The sequence below is a fragment of the Coregonus clupeaformis genome, chromosome 21, assembly GCF_020615455.1.
Source record: "Coregonus clupeaformis isolate EN_2021a chromosome 21, ASM2061545v1, whole genome shotgun sequence".
Classification (NCBI taxonomy): domain Eukaryota; kingdom Metazoa; phylum Chordata; class Actinopteri; order Salmoniformes; family Salmonidae; genus Coregonus; species Coregonus clupeaformis.
The window spans coordinates 36,119,628-36,139,984 of NC_059212.1; the positions used below are offsets into that span (position 1 = coordinate 36,119,628).

The 20,357-nt window shown below is 43.6% G+C and overlaps 1 protein-coding gene across 2 annotated transcripts; it reads left to right on the forward strand.

The window, feature by feature from the left end:
• The first annotated feature begins 278 nt into the window (after positions 1–278).
• On the forward strand, positions 279–19,445 carry LOC121535349 (RB1-inducible coiled-coil protein 1). 2 transcript variants are annotated; one of them, XM_041842341.1, is made up of 23 exons: positions 279–626; positions 2,123–2,255; positions 2,370–2,496; positions 2,677–2,847; positions 3,046–3,248; positions 3,738–4,155; positions 4,383–4,553; positions 4,759–4,943; positions 5,195–5,381; positions 5,570–5,651; positions 5,781–5,845; positions 5,957–6,060; positions 6,245–6,377; positions 6,491–8,418; positions 8,904–9,096; positions 12,587–12,695; positions 12,917–13,232; positions 15,460–15,514; positions 15,671–15,718; positions 17,428–17,486; positions 17,719–17,846; positions 18,206–18,294; positions 18,502–19,445. In XM_041842341.1, the coding sequence occupies exons 2-23, from the start codon at positions 2,185–2,187 to the stop codon at positions 18,577–18,579; spliced, it is 4,920 nt and encodes a 1,639-aa protein (XP_041698275.1). In that variant the 5' UTR covers positions 279–626; positions 2,123–2,184; the 3' UTR covers positions 18,580–19,445. The 2 variants fall into 2 exon arrangements, with proteins under 2 accessions (XP_041698275.1, XP_041698276.1); XM_041842342.1 differs by having other exon boundaries at positions 18,224–18,294.
• The last annotated feature ends 912 nt before the right edge of the window (positions 19,446–20,357 follow it).

Below are 20,357 nucleotides of genomic sequence, written 5' to 3' on the forward strand. Positions count from 1 at the left end.
GTGGTAGTAGAGTAGAGGCCTGAGGGCACACACTTAATATGTTGTTAAATCTGTTATGAATGTATTGTAATGTTTTTAAAATGTATAACTGCTTAATTTTGCTGGACCCCAGGAAGAGTAATGGGGATCCATCGTAATGGGGATCCATAATAAATACAAATATAAGGGCCCCGAAAGATACGTTTATGTGTAGTGGTGACCCTCTCTACCACACCCCTTCACATGTTGCAGCAAAACACAGCGATGACTTTTTCTTCTCCCAGAATGCACCTCACTGTGCAGTGACGACGAAGACAACAACAAAACACAGCTGCAAAGTAGGGTGTTAGCTTGCTAGCGTTACTTGAAATTAACCTTAGCTCGAGTCACATAACCCTGGGCGAGGAGAAGAGACCTGTAACAAGCGAAATGAGAATCGATGAAAATGTGTAGCTACATAGCAATATGAATCGATTGTAAAAACTAAGATTGAGTCAGCTACATTAAAGACTAGCTAATCATCCCACATAGCTAGCGTTCTAAATCCAGCTAACGTTAGCTAGCTCTATGTCATTCAAGCTAAACCAGATTAGCCAGCTACCGGTATCTCGCCAAGGCGGAGGAGAAGATGGGAGTAAACAAAAAAGGTAAGAGTTTATATTATTGCTAGACACATGTCAGTCATATAACATGTTTCTGTAAATAGGACAGGGCACTTTACGGACCCATTCACTGTCATGGGTGTAAACCTCCAGAAATAGATTGCTAGTTAGTTAGCCAACGTTAGCTAAACTAGCTAACAGTAGGTAGTGGTTAGGCAACGTCAACTAACTAGCTAACGTTAGCTAGCGAAGTTACTGAGAAACCCGTCAGAGGAAACAAAGGGATTTAAGACATCTATTAGTTACTTCATTAACCATATAGCTATGTCGATATTAATTTAATTTACTGTGTCATATTACTTGGTACTTTTCTTTGCCTTCGTTATTTTGTCCAACCTTGGCCTCAAGCTAGCTGGCTAGCTAGTACTGTAACGTTAATGCCACAATGGTCTATTACGCAAGCATAACGAGCTAACGTTAAAACTTGCAAGACACCGCCGACGGTGTCAAGGCCTCGTAGTTGATCGTCCGAGAGCGATACGGTCATGTTTCAAATGTAGACAAACAATTTAGCTATTCCCGCTTGTGCGTGCCACATTAGCTGTTTTGCTCAATTACACGGCGTATTCGCTAGCCCAGGGCGTATTTCCAATGTTTTTACATGTCTTGTGTTTGGCCGATCAAACCGCAAATTATCTAATTTAGTTGGCAGCTAGCCATATTAATTGTTGTTTCTAGACGAGTTTCAATGTGAGACAGGCGTTCTCAGTCTTGTTTACAATGCTAGTTCGCCTACGTTAGCTTTAGCTAGCTAGCTATTTTTATAGTCAACATGACTCAGCCTGTAGCTACAGCCCTTGACTGCCTAGCTAGTGAGTGTGTCCAAATGTAAATTTCGCCTGATAATAATTTTGCTGTACAACGAACGTTTGCCCAACTAGAAAGCAGCAGCATCTATTCATTTTGGAACTAGCCAGGTGATGTCAAATTGAAAGAAACATTATTTAGTTGAGTTCAAGCAACTACTGAATTAGTTGAGGTTAGAATAATTAGTTGAGGTTAGAAGCCCCACGTGTGGCTGCTTCTCAGTTCTCTTCTCAATAAGGCCCGAGGGTGTGTTGTATATGGCCAATATACCAGGCTAAGGGCTGTTCTTATGCATGGCGGAGTTCCTGGACATAGCCCTTAGCCGTGGTATATTGGCCATATACGTAATTAGAGCAGTAAATATAAATGTTTTGTCATACACGTGGTGTATGGTCTGATATACCACGGCTGTCAGCCAATCATTCAGGGCTCGAACCATCCAGTTTGTAATGATCTTTTTGGGATTCGTTTTTTTACCGGTACAGGACCAGTGTCTCTCAAAGAAAATTAGCTAGAGATTATGTGATTTATGTGTCAATAAATGTCTTTGGTAGACTTGAACGAATTGTCAAACATTCAAGGTAGCTTCCATTAGCACGAATAGTAAACAGTATCGAAAATCACAACCAAAAGTAAATACCTAACTATTGTAAATACCTTTTTCATTTTCACAGGGTGGTGTTGAATGACTAAATGATCAAGATAAAGGAGTGTGAAGATCGCTGGAGGATTCAACATGAAGTTGTATGTATTCCAGGTCAACAATGGAAGCACTCTGACATTTGACACAGAGCTTGCTGTCCAAACGTAAGACCCATTAATTTATTATTTCAGATTATCCTTATCCATTTTCTACTAGTCTCAAAGGAAAATTGAATTCATGCTGAAATCAAAAAGTAATCTGAACCTGTCTTCTTGCAGAGTGTTGGACCTCAAACATGCCATCCAGGTCAAATACAAGATTGCAACCCAGCATCAAGTCCTGGTTGTCAATGGAGGGGAGTGTATGGTTGCAGAGAGGCGAGTCTGCAGCTACAGTGCTGGCACGGTAAATTTGCATCATTTGGAATGATTGTTTGTTTTTGGTGATGATTGTGTTGCATAAAGGAGCTGGTTTTGACTTGATTGATTACAGTTTTCTGTGCAAGGTGTTGAAAAAAAAGAGGACATCATTATTCCAGATGTGTTCTGTTCAAGAGTCTTGACATATTGTGTTTTTGTTTCCCAGGACACCAACCCCATATTCCTGTTCAACAAAGAGATGATTTTGTGTGACCGGGCTCCGACTATCCCCAAAACCACCTTCTCTATTGAGAATGAGATGGAGCTCAAGGTGGAGGAGTCACTAATGATGCCAGCAGTTTTTCACACCGTTGCCTCACGAACACAACTTGCTGTGGTAAATGTTTTGTTGGTCTAGTTACTACTTTCTCAAAATAAGCCATCAATGTTGCTGTACCTTGTTTTACAACATTAAAATAGGATATGAAAATGTAATGTTCTCAATATTCAAATAAGGGTAGCTAATCAAATGTAGGATTGTTTTGGCATTTTTAGTGTGATCAAACTTCTGAATAGCATTCTTATGCTTCTCTAGGAAATGTTTGAAGTCGCCAAGAAACTTTGCTCTTTCTGCGAACGCCTGGTTCACGATGAACACCTCCAACACCAAGGCTGGGCTGCCATCATGGCAAACCTGGATGACTGCACCCTTTCCTATCAGAAGCTACTGTGGAAATTTGACACGGCATACATTAATTATCAACAAGACTTTGAGGATATCAAATGGAAACTGACAAAGTAAGTGACTCCCTGCGTAAATATTAAGTTTGATGCAATTGGAAAGGGGGGGTGAATAATGCAATTTGGATGTGTTGGCCTGCTGTGACCGTTCAGTCAATAGGTTCAATTTCAATTAATTATTCAGGTTAAATGAATGTATCTCACAGATAAAGTGCTGTATCAGGTTAGATCTCTGTGTGTGGCATACCACATCAGCTAATTACGTTAATCACATTTTTACATTTTAGTCATTTAGCAGATGCTCTTATCCAGAGTGACTGACAGTAGTGAGTGCATACATTTTCTTTCTTTCATACTGGTCCCCTGTGGGAATTGAACCCACAACCCTGGTGTTTTTTCATCTCTCTCTCTCTCCACCCCCCCCGCCCGCCACACTTGCATTAATTAATCTGTATCCAAAGAATCTGTGCCGCATGTGACCTGTATCCAAAGATGTAAATCTAAATTCTATGGGTGTGAACTGAGATTTAACATGTCCTTTTCTAGACTGGGGACAGCAGTCTCAGTCATGGCCAAGATCCCCCTGCTGGAGTGTCTGACCCGCCACAGCTACAGAGAATGCCTAGAGAAGTCCTGCTCCACTCCAGACAAGGACTCAGAAGAGGAGAAGTCCACTGACTCTGTGCTCTGCCCCACCCCCACCGAAACACAAAGGAACTCCACCAAGCTACTTATGTCAATCTCTGCTCCGGGGGCGGTGGGCTCACCCGACACCGCCGAAGCCCAGGAAAGCAGTGAGATGACTGACAGTAGTGGGCTGAGGGCAGCCCTGCAGGAGGCAGACTCTCCAGAGAGGGCCAACCCCCCGTCCTTCAACGTCACACTGCTGGACTGGATCAATGTTCAAGACCGGCCCAATGACGTGGAATCAGTTGTGAGGAAATGCTTTGACTCCATCAATAGGGTGAGTCACTGTTGTTTGTGTCTGTATGTTCTCTTTATTGTGTCTGTATTTCTGTATGTGTGGCTGAATAGGCCTCTCTCAGTGGCCTTGCCATGACTCCACAGTGCAATTCTGTATCAACATCAGTCTAAATTCAGTTATGCAAGTTTATTTAGTTAAAAGCACGTTTTGGTTGTAAAGTGTGAAGAAACAGGCAGAATGGAGCCACATCGTCCTTTCTATTTCAGCTCGACCCACGGATCATTCAACCATTCTTGGTGGAATGTCGAGACACGATAGCCAAACTGGATAATCAGAACATGAAAGCCATCAAAGGGCTTGAGGACAGGTTATACGCTCTAGACCAAATGATAGCGAGCTGTAACAAGTTGGTCAATGAACAGAAGGAACTTGCTCAGGTAAGCAAAATAAATCTTATCTAAATTATGTAATTGTGCCAAATGCCAATAGTGAATAAAACACTGTATAGAAATTAGCCTATTCATTCAAATGACTACTAGATAAAATGATGTACTGTATACTGCAATCAAGCTTTTAGTTGAAAATGTGTGCATGAAATAAACCAAACTAAACTCACCTATCAATCAATCTATTGGCTTTTAGGGATTTCTGGCCAATCAGAATCGTGCTGAGAACCTGAAGGATACATCCGTGCTGCCTGACCTGTGTCTTAGTCACGCCAACCAGCTGATGATCATGCTGACCAACCACAGGAAGCTGCTGGACATCAAACAGAAGTGCACCACTGCCAAACAGGAACTGGCGAACAACCTACAAGTTCGACTCAAGTAAGACATCTGTTAATCTGTCTAATTTTTAATAAGATGTTCTCCGTGGCTCTCGGTGCAGCTTCATCCCAGAAGACAATAACATACAGCTGAAAATCCCTTGAGCAATGAAATGAACCAAATTGCTCTACTGAATCCAGACTTCTAACTGGTCAAATACAGCCATTGAAAGCACAAAACTAACTAAGCTAACACTGTAGAAATAATGCTAACTTAGCCAAGCTAACGCATCCTGACCACTGTGACTGTAGATGGTGCTGCTATGTGATGCTGCACGCGGATCAGGACGGGGAGAAGCTGCAGGCCTTGCTGAGGCTGCTGACAGAGCTGATGCAGCGGGTCCGGGTGGTGGACGCCCTCAGCAGCGTGCCTCAGATGTACTGCCTGGCTGTGGTGGAGGTGGTCCGCAGGAAGATCTTCATAGGCCACTACAGAGAGGTCAGAAAACAGGACCATCATGTGACCCCTTCTCAAAACCCAATCCCAACACACGTCTCCCCTCAGTTCCAACTTGCAGACCTAACACAAGCCTCAACCTCCAGCCAGGCCTTAAGATATGCAATGAAACTCAAATTGGAGGGAAAATAGTGTAAATTCTGCTCTTCTATTCTTATCTCTCTTCTCAGTGGGCCTGTGCTCTCGTGAAGGATGGAAAGCATCTCTATGAGACTGAGAAGTATAAAAGGGAAACGTTTGGCAAGTTGTTCAGTAAGTTCCTTTATTAAAAAAAAGAAAATCCTATTTGATGATATTTAACAAGTGTCCCTTCTGAAATTAACATACATTAATTCCTACTTACAGCTGAGCTGACATAAAGCTCTGTGATCCTCTTTGCAGGGAAATCTTTTCTCAGAAATCGCTTGTTTAGAGGACTTGACTCATGGCCCCCCACTTCATTTTGCGTAAGTAGTCAGTCAGTTGTGGTGTTTTTTAAACATCTATTTCATTTCCAAAATATTGTAATCCAACCCATTTCTCTCGTTTTTGTTGTTTATCCCTCTTTTATCGTGTAGACGCGAAAGCCCAGAAAGTTTGACTTTGAGCTTCCAGATATTTCCCTTGGTGACCTGCAGTACTTAAAGACCTGTTGTCCTCCAGAGGTGCAGCCTTTCCTCAGGTAGGCCGTGGTTTCCCTCTCCTGCAAAGTGAAGCAATAACCATGCATGTCTTGTAACAGGCCTACTTAGTACCTGTCTGCTTTATGTTTTAGTTAACTTGTGAACACTTGGCTGTATTATCTGTTGCAATATGCAGTGCAATAATCCAATATTCAGTGCAATAACCCTGTTACTTTTCCCCAGGCTTCCAACACTGCGTGACTTTGAGCCTTTGCACCAGCACGTCGAGATGCTTCAACAATTGGTGCTAGCTGCTCAAGCTGCCAGTGTGGACGAGATGTCTCAAACTATCACTGACTTACTGAGCGAACAAAGGGTAATCACAATCTACAATGGAATATGCACTGGCAATAATCAAAAAGCACAGAGATCTCTGTCCCTTTATTGCATATTCTTCTCTCACTCCCCTTCTCATTTCTGTTCCTCCAGGTGTCATGCAGCCAGAGTGCTCAGAGATCCACGACAGCGGTGACCCCGTTGACCCCGCGGTCCGACAGCACCCCGGGGACCACCTTTACCTCCTCCAAGACCCCCTCCACTCTCAGTCTCCCGGGCCCACTCTGCCAGCCCCTCCCTGGCCCCACCACCCTGGAGGACCTGTCCCCAGACAGCATCGACGCCCAAACCTTCGACTTTGAGACCATTAGCCACCCCAACATGGACCCCGTCCTGCAGCAGGCCGGCTCCCTGGACCTGGACTCTCTGGCTGAGAGCCCCGAGTCAGACTTCATGTCGGCGGTCAACGAGTTTGTGATCGAAAACTCGCCCACCCCCATCAGTGACCCCACCAGCCCAGAGATGATGGTGGAGTCGCTGTACTCTTCGGTCATCAATGCCATCGACAGCAAGCGCATGCATGACACCACCACCTTAGAGAGGGAGAACTCCAAGATGGCCGCGCTAAAGCTGAGCATTGAGAAGTACCGCACTGCCGCCGAGGAGTCCCAGACCAACCTGCGGAGCGTCAAGGATGACCTGTACCGCTACAGAGACCTGGTGTTAAAGGAGCAGCGAGACTTTGGCTTCGCCTTGAAGACCATGACCATTGAGGTGCGCAACATGGTGGACACCATCCGTAAGAAAGAGGAGGAGGAGCTGAGGGAGCAGCACCAGGCCGAGCTCCACTCCCTGCAGCAGGACCACGAGAAGCAGCTTCAGGCCCTGACAGAAGAGAACCAGGTCAACCAGAACATTGTGAAAGATGTGCAGCGGGCCATGCTGGACCTGGAGGGGCTGCTGGAGCACAAAGAGAAGGCGCTTACCCAGCTGGAGGTCGAGAGGGAGCACTGGGCCGAGGCAGAGAATGGACACACTCAAAGGGCCAGGGACCTGGAGCAGAAGGTCAGCAATCAGGCCCAAGAAGTGCAGACCCTGGCTGCCTCCAGAGACTCCCTGGCCAGCCAGCTGGAGATGCTGCACGTTGAGATCGAGCGCAGCCAGCAGAAGATCCGCCAGGAGCTGGAGGGGGCCGAGCAGTCCCACCTGCAGGAGCTGGAGGAGAGGATGAGGCAGCAGCACCAGGCCCAGTTAGACACCCTGGCCCGGGAGAACCAGGAGGCCCAGGAGCATCTGGCCACAGAGAACAGGGCCAAGCTGAGCGATGTCACTGACCTGCACGTCGCCACCCTGACAGAGAGGGACGGCCAGCTGAGGGACCTGGAGGCCCGGGTCGTCGAGCTGGCTGACCTGCGCTGCAAGCTGGAGGTGGAGCTGGCCCTGAAAGAGTCTGAGACGGAAGAGGTGAGGCTGCTGTACGAGGAGGCCAAGCAGGGGCAGCAGGAGGCTAATGTGGGGAAGGCCACAGTGGAGGCAGAGACCCAGTCCCTCAGCAAACAGCTAGCCCAGGTTAACAGGCAGCTGCAGGCCAAGAACGAGGAGTACGAGACGGGCCTGGCTGAGCTGAGGAGGCTGATGCGGCTGGAGAAGGACCAGTGTATCTCTGAGTTGGTGGACAGGCACGAGGAGGAGAGGAACCAGCTCCGCTGCGAGCTCACCACCCTGCAGCAGCAGACCCAGGACACTGAGAGGAGCCGCATGGAGCAGCTGCAGAACCTCCAGCGAGACCTCGACCTGCAGACCGTGGCGCTGTGTGAAGATAAGGAGAAGCAGCAGAGGAGTTCTGAGGAGCAGGAGCAACACTTAAGGACAGTTATCTGCGATTTGCAGGTGGAGAACGACCTGCTCGCCAAAGGATTAGAGCAGGACACACAACATTTGGAGAAAGAGAAGACCTTGAAGGCTGCTGTACCAGATGACTTTAAAGACTTAAAGCAACAAAAGGTGGAGATGGAGAAAAGACTGTTAGACAAAATTAGACAACTTGAAAATGACCTTCAGGAAAGACAATCCTCTGAAAGGTATGAGCTGATGAATGCCCCACTGCTCTCTACTTGCATTAAACAGATAACTGTGATTTGCAATAAACATTTCATTAGCTTTGTAATGAACAAGATTACTATTCATACAGACCATTATTAGCTGCGACATTAGCGTCTCCATGTGATATATTGTATCTAATACAGCAAACATTTTAGTTAATCACTCCCAGACTTCAGTGAGCTGTAGTATACCCTGAAAATAGCAGTTTTGTTATGTGGCATAGTTGCATTTAGGGTTGGGTTACCGCTAAGTGCAATGTTTACATCATGAAAAAAGGGCCTGCGGGAAAGCTAGGGGAAACCACAGCTTGTACCGTATGCTTGACATATACCTGTTGCCTAAGGGTCTCTGTCTGCCTGTGTCTCTGTCTGCCTGTGTCTCTGTCTGTACCTGGGCTGTTTGTGTGTCTGTCTGTGTCTCTGTGTCTGTATTTTACTTATGTTTCTGTCTGTGTGTCCCTCAGAGAGGCAGGGTTGTCGGAGGTGCAGACAGAGGGTCGGGGGTCTGATGCTGGGGCTCCTCTCTCCCTGGACTCTGCCTTGCAGGAGTGTCTGCAGCAGGAGACGTCGTCACTGCACACCCAGCTGGAGCTGCTGGAGAGGAGGAAGAACGAGGAGATGCAGAACCTCAAGACCTCGCTCTTCGCAGAACAACAGGTCAGTGTTAGGCTAGTCCTCCCCAGATCTTCAGAGGGTTCCTCTGTCAATATTGACCAGCACCAAATCTACAGTGCCTTGCAAAAATATTCATCCCCCTGGCGTTTTTCCTATTTTGTTGCATTGCAACCTGTAATTTAAATGGATTTTTATTTGCATTTCATGTAATGGACATACACAAAATAGTCAAAATTGGTGAAGTGGAATGAAAAAAATAACTTGTTTCAAAATATTCTACAAAATAAATAACGGAAAAGTGGTGCGTGCATATGTATTCACCCCCTTTTCTATGAAGCCCCTAAATAAGATCTGGTGCAACCAATTACCTTCAGAAGTCACATAAATAGTTAGATTGCACACAGGTGGACTTTATTTAAGTGTCACATGATCTGTCACATGATCTCAGCATATATACACCTGTTCTGAAAGGCCCCAGAGTCTGCAACACCACGCTATGTCTGGCGCAAACCCAACACCTCTCATCACCCCGAGAACACCATCCCCACAGTGAAGCATGGTGGTGGCAGCATCATGCTGTGGGGATGTTTTTCATTGGCAGGGACTGGGAAACTGGTCAGAATTGAAGGAATGATGGATGGCGCTAAATACAGGGAAATTCTTTAGGGAAACCTGTTTCAGTCTTCCAGAGATTTGAGACTGGGACGGAGGTTCACCTTCCAGCAGGACAATTATCCTAAGCATACTGCTAAAGCAACACTCGAGTGGTTTAAGGGGAACATTTAAATGTCTTGGAATGGCCTAGTCAAAGCCCAGACCTCAATCCAATCGAGAATCTGTGGTATGACTTAAAGATTGCTGTACACCAGCGGAACCCATCCAACTTGAAGGAGCTGGAGCAGTTTTGCCTTGAAGAATGGGCAAAAATCCCAGTGGCTAGATGTGCTAACCTTATAGAGACATACCCCCAAGAGACTTGCAGCTGTAATTGCTGCAAAAGGTGGTTCTACAAAGTATTGACTTTGGGGGGATGAATAGTTATGCACGCTCAAGTTTTCCGTTTTTTTGTCTTATTTCTTGTTTGTTTCACAATAAAAATATATTTTGCATCTTCAAAGTGGTAGGCATGTTGTGTAAATCAAATGATACAAACCCCCCAAAAATCCATTTGAATTCCATGTTGTAAGGAAACAAAATAGGAATAATGCCAAGGGGGGTGATTACTTTCGCAAGCCACTGTACATACACTACAATTTAAATCCTATAGTCTGTAGTTTGTCTGCCTAAAATGTTTAGCTTTTAACTAATTGTTTAGCTAAATGTTTCAATTTTTAGCATTTGTCTCCAATTACCTTCTAAGTAGGTCTAATTGTGATCCACTGGCAACTGCAAACAAACTGACCACTGGTGACCAACATCTAAATCTCTACAGATACTCCATTACATCACTACTACTAAGTCTTAGTCACCCCTTAATGAAAGCAAATCTGTGGGGCAGTATGTGTGTATTATAATTATAGCACACAGTGTTCTCATGTCCTCTTGCTTGCAGTCCAAATGGGAATATGATACTGGTCTGTGTGACCCTCTTGGTAGAACGTGGTTAGGCCTAAACCAAGTTGTTGGGAGTAAAAAGCGGTTAGAACAAGTTAAAAACATCAGTTAGAACACATTCTGCCTCACAAATATACAGTGGGGAGAACAAGTATTTGATACACTGCCGATTTTGCAGGTTTTCCTACTTACAAAGCATGTAGAGGTCTGTAATTTTTATCATAGGTACACTTCAACTGTGAGAGACAGAATCTAAAACAAAAATCCAGAAAATCACATTGTATGATTTGTAAGTAATTAATTTGCATTTTATTGCATGACATAAGTATTTGATCACCTATCAACCAGTAAGAATTCCGGCTCTCACAGACTGTTAGTTTTTCTTTAAGAAGCCCTCCTGTTCTCCGCTCATTACCTGTATTAACTGCACCTGTTTGAACTCGTTACCTGTCCACACACTCAATCAAACAGACTCCAACCTCTCCACAATGGCCAAGACCAGAGAGCTGTGTAAGGACATCAGGGATACAATTGTAGACCTGCACAAGGCTGGGATGGGCTACAGGACAATAGGCAAGCAGCTTGGTGAGAAGGCAACAACTGTTGGCGCAATTATTAGAAAATGGAAGAAGTTCAAGATGACGGTCAATCACCCTCGGTCTGGGGCTCCTTGCAAGATCTCACCTCGTGGGGCATCAATGATCATGAGGAAGGTGAGGGATCAGCCCAGAACTACACGGCAGGACCTGGTCAATGACCTGAAGAGAGCTGGGACCACGGTCTCAAAGAAAACCATTAGTAACACACTATGCCGTCATGGATTAAAATCCTGCAGCGCACGCAAGGTCCCCCTGCTCAAGCCAGCGCATGTCCAGGCCCGTCTGAAGTTTGCCAATGACCATCTGGATGATCCAGAGGAGGAATGGGAGAAGGTCATGTGGTCTGATGAGACGAAAATAGAGCTTTTTGGTCTAAACTCCACTCGCCGTGTTTGGAGGAAGAAGGATGAGTACAACCCCAAGAACACCATCCCAACCGTGAAGCATGGAGGTGGAAACATCATTCTTTGGGGATGCTTTTCTGCAAAGGGGACAGGACGACTGCACCGTATTGAGGGGAGGATCGCGAGATCTTGGCCAACAACCTCCTTCCCTCAGTAAGAGCATTGAAGATGGGTTGTGGCTGGGTCTTCCAGCATGACAACGACCCGAAACACACAGCCAGGGCAACTAAGGAGTGGCTCCGTAAGAAGCATCTCAAGGTCCTGGAGTGGCCTAGCCAGTCTCCAGACCTGAACCCAATAGAAAATCTTTGGAGGGAGCTGAAAGTCCGTATTGCCCAGCGACAGCCCCGAAACCTGAAGGATCTGGAGAAGGTCTGTATGGAGGAGTGGGCCAAAATCCCTGCTGCAGTGTGTGCAAACCTGGTCAAGACCTACAGGAAAAGTATGATCTCTGTAATTGCAAACAAAGGTTTCTGTACCAAATATTAAGCTTTTCTGATGTGTCAAATACTTATGTCATGCAATAAAATGCAAATTAATTACTTAAAAATCATACAATGTAATTTTCTAGATTTTTGTTGTAGATTCCGTCTCTCACAGTTGAAGTGTACCTATGATAAAAATTACAGACCTCTACATGCTTTGTAAGTAGGAAAACCTGCAAAATCGGCAGTGTATCAAATACTTGTTCTCCCCACTGTATATATTTTTACTATTTCAATGAATTATTATTATTATCATAGGTTTTGCTGCCAAGCCTAAGATCCTCCTAGCATAAGATCTTATGGTAAAGCGAGCATGCTTGATTGTGGTCTGTTGTTCTGAGCCGTGACTCAACCCTCAATTGACTCACTGAGCCTCACCTGTCTGGTAGTTCTTTGTCCTCTGTGACTGCCTCACTGTGTGTTAACTTACTGCTGCTGCATTGTCTGGGAGGTGTATGAAAGCCTTAATTTCCCCCTCCTCCCTCCCCAGACTAACTTCAACACTGTGCTGACGAGAGAGAAGCTGAAAAAGGAACAGATCATCAGTGATCTGACAGAGAAGCTGCGGAAGGTTACCCAGCAACAGGAGAAGGACAAAGGTACAGGACAAACAGACACGTACAGCTAGGACACTGAGAGAACAGAATGATTTCTGCCTTCTGAAAACGTAATGGGCTGGAAATACTGAAACTAGATTGCATTCTCTATGCTGTTATTGGTTTCAGTGGTTCGTTCAGCCCTTGAATATGTTGGTTGATTGTACTGAATGTCAGTCTTGCTGCAGTCCATTCATCCTGATATGTTCACTGTGTGTCTCCAGGTCTAATAGAGACGCTGTCTGAAGACCGGGCCATCGTCATGCAGGAGAAGAAGCAGTTGGAGGAGGACCTGAACCGGCTGCGCAGCACTGCCCTGGTGTCCTCGGCCTACTACAGCCCTAACCCCTTAGCCCTGGAGCCCACTGGAGCCAGGCCTGGACCTGGGCTTTGTCCTGGTCCTGGGACTGAAATTGAGGTTGGGACTGGAGCCTGCTACTCGGAGCCCTTCCTTGACCCAGACAGACTGGCCTCTGTGGCCACCATCAGAGAGGATGACAGGGTGGACTCAGCTGTGGAGGCCAGTATGGTGACAGTGCAGTAAGCATCTCCCAAACATTCCAAACATAAATATTCCAATAAACAGTGACTCATAATAACCCCCTAACATCGTAATGAATCTGTCATTTTATAGAAATAAGTTAAGCTTTGACAGATCTACTTGACAAAATATTTGTCTAATGGTACTTGTTTAAACTTGTTAAATGATACAGTGGGGAGAACAAGTATTTGATACACTGCCGATTTTGCAGGTTTCCCTACTTACAAAGCATGTAGAGGTCTGTAATTTCTATCATAGGTACACTTCAACTGTGAGAGACAGAATCTAAAACAAAAATCCAGAAAATCACATTGTATGATTTTTAAGTAATTAATTTGCATTTTATTGCATGACATAAGTATTTGATCACCTACCAACCAGTAAGAATTCCGTCTCTCACAGACCTATTAGTTTTTCTTTAAGAAGCCCTCCTGTTCTCCACTCATTACCTGTATTAACTGCACCTGTTTGAACTCGTTACCTGTATAAAAGACACCTGTCCACACACTCAATCAAACAGACTCCAACCTCTCCACAATGGCCAAGACCAGAGAGCTGTGTAAGGACATCAGGGATAAAATTGTAGACCTGCACAAGGCTGGGATGGGCTACAGGACAATAGGCAAGCAACTTGGTGAGACGGCAACAACTGTTGGCGCAATTATTAGAAAATGGAAGAAGTTCAAGATGACGGTCAATCACCCTCAGTCTGGGGCTCCTTGCAAGATCTCACCTCGTGGGGCATCAATGATCATGAGGAAGGTGAGGGATCAGCCCAGAACTACATGGCAGGACCTGGTCAATGACCTGAAGAAAGCTGGGACCACGGTCTCAAAGAAAAGCATTAGTAACACATTACGCCGTCATGGATTAAAATCCTGCAGTGCACGCAAGGTCCCCCTGCTCAAGCCAGCGCATGTCCAGGCCCGTCTGAAGTTTGCCAATGATCATCTGGATGATCCAGAGGAGGAATGGGAGAAGGTCATGTGGTCTGATGAGACAAAAATAGAGCTTTTTGGTCTAAACTCCACTCGCCGTGTTTGGAGGAAGAAGAAGGATGAGTACAACCCCAAGAACACCATCCCAACCGTGAAGCATGGAGGTGGAAACATCATTCTTTGGGGATGCTTTTCTGTAAAGGCGACAGGACGACTGCACCGTATTGAGGGGAGGATGGATGGGGCCATGTATCGCGAGATCTTGGCCAACAACCTCCTTCCCTCAGTAAGCGCATTGAAGATGGGTCGTGGCTGGGTCTTCCAGCATGACGACCCGAAACACACAGCCAGGGCAACTAAGGAGTGGCTCCGTAAGAAGCATCTCAAGGTCCTGGAGTGGCCTAGCCAGTCTCCAGACCTGAACCCAATAGAAAATCTTTGGAGGGAGCTGAAAGTCCGTATTGCCCAGCGACAGCCCCGAAACCTGAAGGATCTGGAGAAGGTCTGTATGGAGGAGTGGGCCAAAATCCCTGCTGCAGTGTGTGCAAACCTGGTCAAGACCTACAGGAAACGTATGATCTCTGTAATTGCAAACAAAGGTTTCTGTACCAAATATTAAGTTCTGCTTTTCTGATGTATCAAATACTTATGTCATGCAATAAAATGCAATTTAATTACTTAAAAATCATATAAATGTGATTTTCTGGATTTTTGTTTTAGATTCCGTCTCTCACAGTTGAAGTGTACCTATGATAAAAATTACAGACCTCTACATGCTTTGTAAGTAGGGAAACCTGCAAAATCGGCAGTGTATCAAATACTTGTTCTCCCCACTGTATAGAGCGTGGAGACTTTTTGGTTGAACTGTGGACAGTGAGGCCTTCGAAAGGCATTAGACCAATTTATGAATAGAAGTTGTAGGCTGTCAAAGAATGATGTTGAAGATAGTAGTAGCATGTCAGTTTTAATGTGTAAAAGATTAAGAAGGATGTTGAAAATGCTTGTTTGAGATAGCCAGACAAGGATGGACAAAGTGAGGACAAATAACAGACAGAGAGCAAGGGAGGCTAGGATTGGAAAATGTAAGTTATTTCTTTATTTTTACTGTTAACTACGGTCAGGTAGGCTAGCAATCGTTATTATTACCCCAGAGAAGGTCACTCTAAATTCATATTTATGCTTGTTGAATTTTCATATTTCAGAGTAAGAATTTGTTTGAATGATTCTCAAATGTGTTAAAAGCTGTCGCTACAGTGATCTGATTATTGGTCCATTGTTTCTTTATCAGCGATAACATCCTGATGATGTCTGAGGAGAAACAGCGGATACTGTTACTTGAGAGGGTGAGTAGACACCTCTATGACATTATCTTCTAAATGGAACCCGATGAAGTTGGGGTCCTTGAATTAGGAATTACAATACTAATAGGATCTCTATATATGGGTTGTTCTAGAATTTGTCTTGAGTTCTTTGTCCTAACGTGTGCTGTCATATTTCAGACTTTACATATGAAGGAAGAAGAAAACAAGCGCCTCAGTCAAAGACTGGTATGTTTTATTAACTTTGATAACTGATTAGAGAATGTGGAAATGTTGCTATTAATATAATGTGATTGTTTAACTATTCTAGGGCAAGAAAACAACAAAAAATTTCCATTTCTTTTTACATTCATTTTTTACATGGTTTCCATGTGTATAGTTGTCCCCCACGATGAAATCGGGGAGGGGACTGTGGATCTGTCTCCGTACGTTTGTACGTTAGTCACATGCGATATCTCAGACAGCACTGGCCCGATTTTGACGAAACTTGGATGAATGATGCATCTTGCCATAGAGATCCTGAATTTACAGAATTACACTGATAGGCCCAAAGGGGGTGCTAGAGTAATCAACTGAAATTCCAAACATTGAACATGCATATCTCCTGTACCGTTTGAGCTTGAATTGTTGTCACTAATTGGCGCTGCATCATTTGTGGGGGACAACATGTTTACTATTGCCTTGTAACTTATGGATATACACTCAGTGGTTAGTTTATTAGGTACACCTATCTAGTACCGGGTCGGATCCCCCTTTGCCTCCAGAACAGCCGGAATTCTTCGGGGCATGGAAACGTTGCTCAATTGTTATCAAGGGACCTAACATGTGCCAGGAAAACATTCCCCACACCATTACACCACTGACACCAGCCTGTATTGTTGACACTAGGCTGGATGGGGTCATGGACTCATGCTGCTTATGCCAAATCCTGACTGCTATCAGCATCACGCAACAGGAATTGGGATTCTGGGGACCAGGCAATGTTTTTCCATTCCTCAATTGTCCAGTGTTGGTGATCGTGTGCCCACTGGATCTGCTTCTTCTTGTTTTTAGCTGATAGGAGTGGAACCCAGTGTGGTTGTCTGCTGGAATAGCCCGTCCGTGAAAAGGACAGACGAGTTGTGCGTTCCAAGATGCTGTTCTGCACACCACTGTTGTACTGCGCCGTTATTTGCCTGTTTTGTGGCCTGCCTGTTAGCTTGCACGATTCTTGCCATTCTCCTTCAAACATCATCAACAAGCTGTTTTCGCCCACAGGACTGCCCTCGACTGGATGTTTTTTGTTTGTCGCACCATTCTCGGTAAACCCTAGACACTGTTGTGTGTGAACTCAGGAGGCCGGCGATTTCTGAGATACTGGAACCGGCGCGCCTGCCACTCGAGCAGTAACTGAATGCCTTGATGCCTGTCTGCCTGTGTTATATAGCAAGCCACGGACATGTGACTCACTGTCTGGCCACGTGACTCACTGTCTGTAGGAGCTAACCATTTTCTTGAATGGGGTGGAGTACCTAATAAACTGTATTAGTGTATATCCCGTTAGAATTCATTTAGCTTTGACACAGGCATTGTCAGTGTACCCAAGGCTATTTTACCCCAGCACCACTAGATGGCAATAGCATCAAAGCTTATATCCAGCAGACCTAGGAGATTTCTGAGCCGTAACAGTAACTTCCTCGGTCAAAAGGAAAATCAATACAGTTATTCAGGCAGTTAGACATATTGCAGCACTATTGCACACATACCTAAACAATAGCATAAAAATAAATGTCAAAATGTATATGTTCCAGCAAATACATTTCACGCCACACAACATACAGTGGTGGTATTGTCAGCTGCCATGCAAAGATCAGTCAGACCAGGAATGCATCCATGACCAGCAGTGTCAAGAAGATCATACTCTCACTCATAACACTATTACCTTTCTCTCTTTGTAGATGTCTCAAAGCATGTCCTCGGTGTCGTCACGGCATTCAGAGAAAATCGCCATCAGAGAGTAAGCGTATAAGATTGCCACATAAAGTGCTGATGTGTAGATGCAGTGCTTGTACGGTTCCTCCTTTGTAAAAAATTTAATGAGTTTTCTCCAGCAAATCTCTGTTTTTCAGCAGTATGAACACCCAAGATTATTTTTTACTGCATTATCTCTTAATATCTGGTTAATCCTTTTGTTGTATATAGTATCTAGCACCATTTTGTGTCAAGGTTGACCCCTGTGTCCATTTCAGTTTCCAGGTTGGCGACTTGGTTCTGATCATCCTAGATGAAAGGCATGACAACTATGTGCTGTTCACCGTGGGTCCCACCCTGTACTTCCTCCACTCTGAGTCCCTCACTGCACTGGACCTCAAACCAGGTTAGACAATCACCATAGCCTAATACTTGTAGGCCTCAATACTTTAAAAAAACTATATGTAGCTAAGTTATTAGAGAATATTTAGTTACTAAGTTATAATATACAAAGTTATGTACAATTTCACTTTTGTTGCATGAATACAAAGTTGCATACAATTTATAATATATACAATTATACAAAGTTATTGTATGATGAAGATATGTTTTGTAGAACAAGTTGTGCAAAAACAAGCATTTATCTCCTCTTTACAAACTCTAAATATTGGTGAATTTATTAACTCTGACAACTGAATTGGAGTAACCTATGTCAAAATGTTTGTGTATTGATCGTATTGGTTTTATTGTGTCAATCACTGACAGATCCTATGTTTACTTCAGCATCAGGAGCCTCAAGACGGCCGTGGGTTCTTGGAAAAGTGATGGAGAAGGAATATTGCCAGGCGAAAAAGGTAATGTGAAGTAGTATATAGGTAATGAATTGTAATAGTCATGTAATAGTCCAGTAGTATAGCACATTATCTTTTCTTAATATAGATCGTCATTAAAGGAGGTAAAATTCTAATAAATTAAAATAGAACATTTAATAATCAACAAAAATAATCAACAATCAAAGGGTGACTTTTTAAGAACATGTATGTTGTGACTGTTTCCCTTAGGCTCAAAACCGGTTCAAAGTTCCTTTGGGCACCAAGTTCTACAGGGTGAAAGCTGTTTCATGGAACAAGAAAGTATAGTATAGCCGAGTTATGAGCTAAAATGTATGTTTATATTGCGTAAAGTTTTAAATAGACTCTCACATCATACATAATTCATAAATAAATCTCTTATCAACTTGAAAATGAAAAGAAAGATCATAATCATGCTATTATTTGGGCATTCAGTTCAACATCCCATCAACCCTCTCTTTCTTTTTAATCTGGAAGATTTGTTATTGTGGACCAAATGCTATTTCTTTATTAGGGCATGGCCCTAAACACTGGCAGAAAGCCATTACTACCTGTGTGTAAATTGAACAGAAAGTATTTTGATGTTTATATATTTAGTTCTCATTCATTATCAGCATTTGTCCTCTTTGTGGAAAATACTGTATCATTACCAACAACATAATTAAAATGAAAATATACATTTATTATAAATGTTTATGAAGGAATGTTCATGGCATGCATATTGATATATTTGATTTGATTTTACTTATCCAGATAAATGTCGTAGTTGGAAATGTAGTTCATGCTGTTTGTTACTCACAACGCAGTATGGCCCTGTGTTAATACTGATATGTACATTTTGGCCGACTGACGAAAGCGGTTGTCATTGCAATCCTTGAAAATGCACTTTCAAAATACAACGCTTTTTGTTGATTCAAAAGGGAAGGAATTGTGCTGTCAAATAAAATAAATACGTAAAAATTAACTATAACAGCACAAAACTTCCCGCTATCATAGAATATTGATATGTAGAAAGGAATACTTTGCTTGTGACCGTGTTTCATTACTGGATGACATTGTACATTACCCATCAATCGAATCACACAAGTAACAATAAATGACTGTATTGTAAAATAATTTAGAGTTTTGAAACAATAAAGGATTGATCCCAAATATCTTCACTGCACTATGTTATTTCTATACATAACTGAAATACTCGGCCATAAAAAGCATTGGTGGTTTACAAAATATTTACACCCAAGACATAAAGACATGACGGAGAGACAATGGTTTAAAAAGACGCATTCCATGATGAGCAACATCTCAAAGTGCAGCATTAGAGAGAATATCATATATCTAATATACCTCTAATGACCTGCACATGAGAATTGCAGTGGAAGCTAATTTATGGAAATCATGTTACTGAGCCGAGCCTGCCTTTGGAATGCTCCTAAGGACATAGGAAGGAAAATGCTACTTCTGCAGTTAAAGGACAAGCAACTCGTTCATTACACTCAGTGACAACCTACCTGTTTTAAAACCAGGCTTGTTGGCTCTTCAGGAAATATAGTAGGCCAATATTAATGCTCACTATCTAAGAACATTTAATTAGAATATTTTCATTGTACAACAACAAAATCATTGATTGTTAAGAGACCAAAGAAAAAGGCTCTTTATTGCAATGGATTTATTTTAATGGCATGGTGTTTTCCCCCAAGTATGACCAATTGAAAAATTACAAATGGACAAAGAAAATGTGTAACGTTTTGATAATAGCAGTTGTTTCAGAAATCATTGGTTTTGAAATCCGTGTAAGTTCCCACAAGCTATAAAGAAAATACATTCTTATTTGATTTAGAATTTCTGCTTTTGTGGAAAGCATTAGCTAATGTGGCAGTAGTGTTGGCATGCTATGGCAGGAAACAGACTTCAAAAAGGCTTCAAATCAGGACCCAAGAACGGTGCGGCCCTCTTGGAGGAGGAAGCGCACCAACATCACTTTCCCAGATCACAGCAGGGAGCATCGCAGCTCTCTGCAGTGCAAGCGCTCACTAACCGTGTGGGTCTACGGGTGTTTTAACAATGTT

Excerpts from the sequence above, each read along its gene's own strand:
- LOC121535349 (XM_041842341.1), top strand. The coding sequence starts at position 2,185 with ATGAAGTTGTATGTATTCCAGGTCAACAATGGAAGCACTCTGACATTT. Across the intron at positions 8,419-8,903 it reads GAAAGACAATCCTCTGAAAG|AGAGGCAGGGTTGTCGGAGG; the intron begins GTATGAGCTGAT and ends TGTGTCCCTCAG. Across the intron at positions 17,487-17,718 it reads GAGAAAATCGCCATCAGAGA|TTTCCAGGTTGGCGACTTGG; the intron begins GTAAGCGTATAA and ends TGTCCATTTCAG.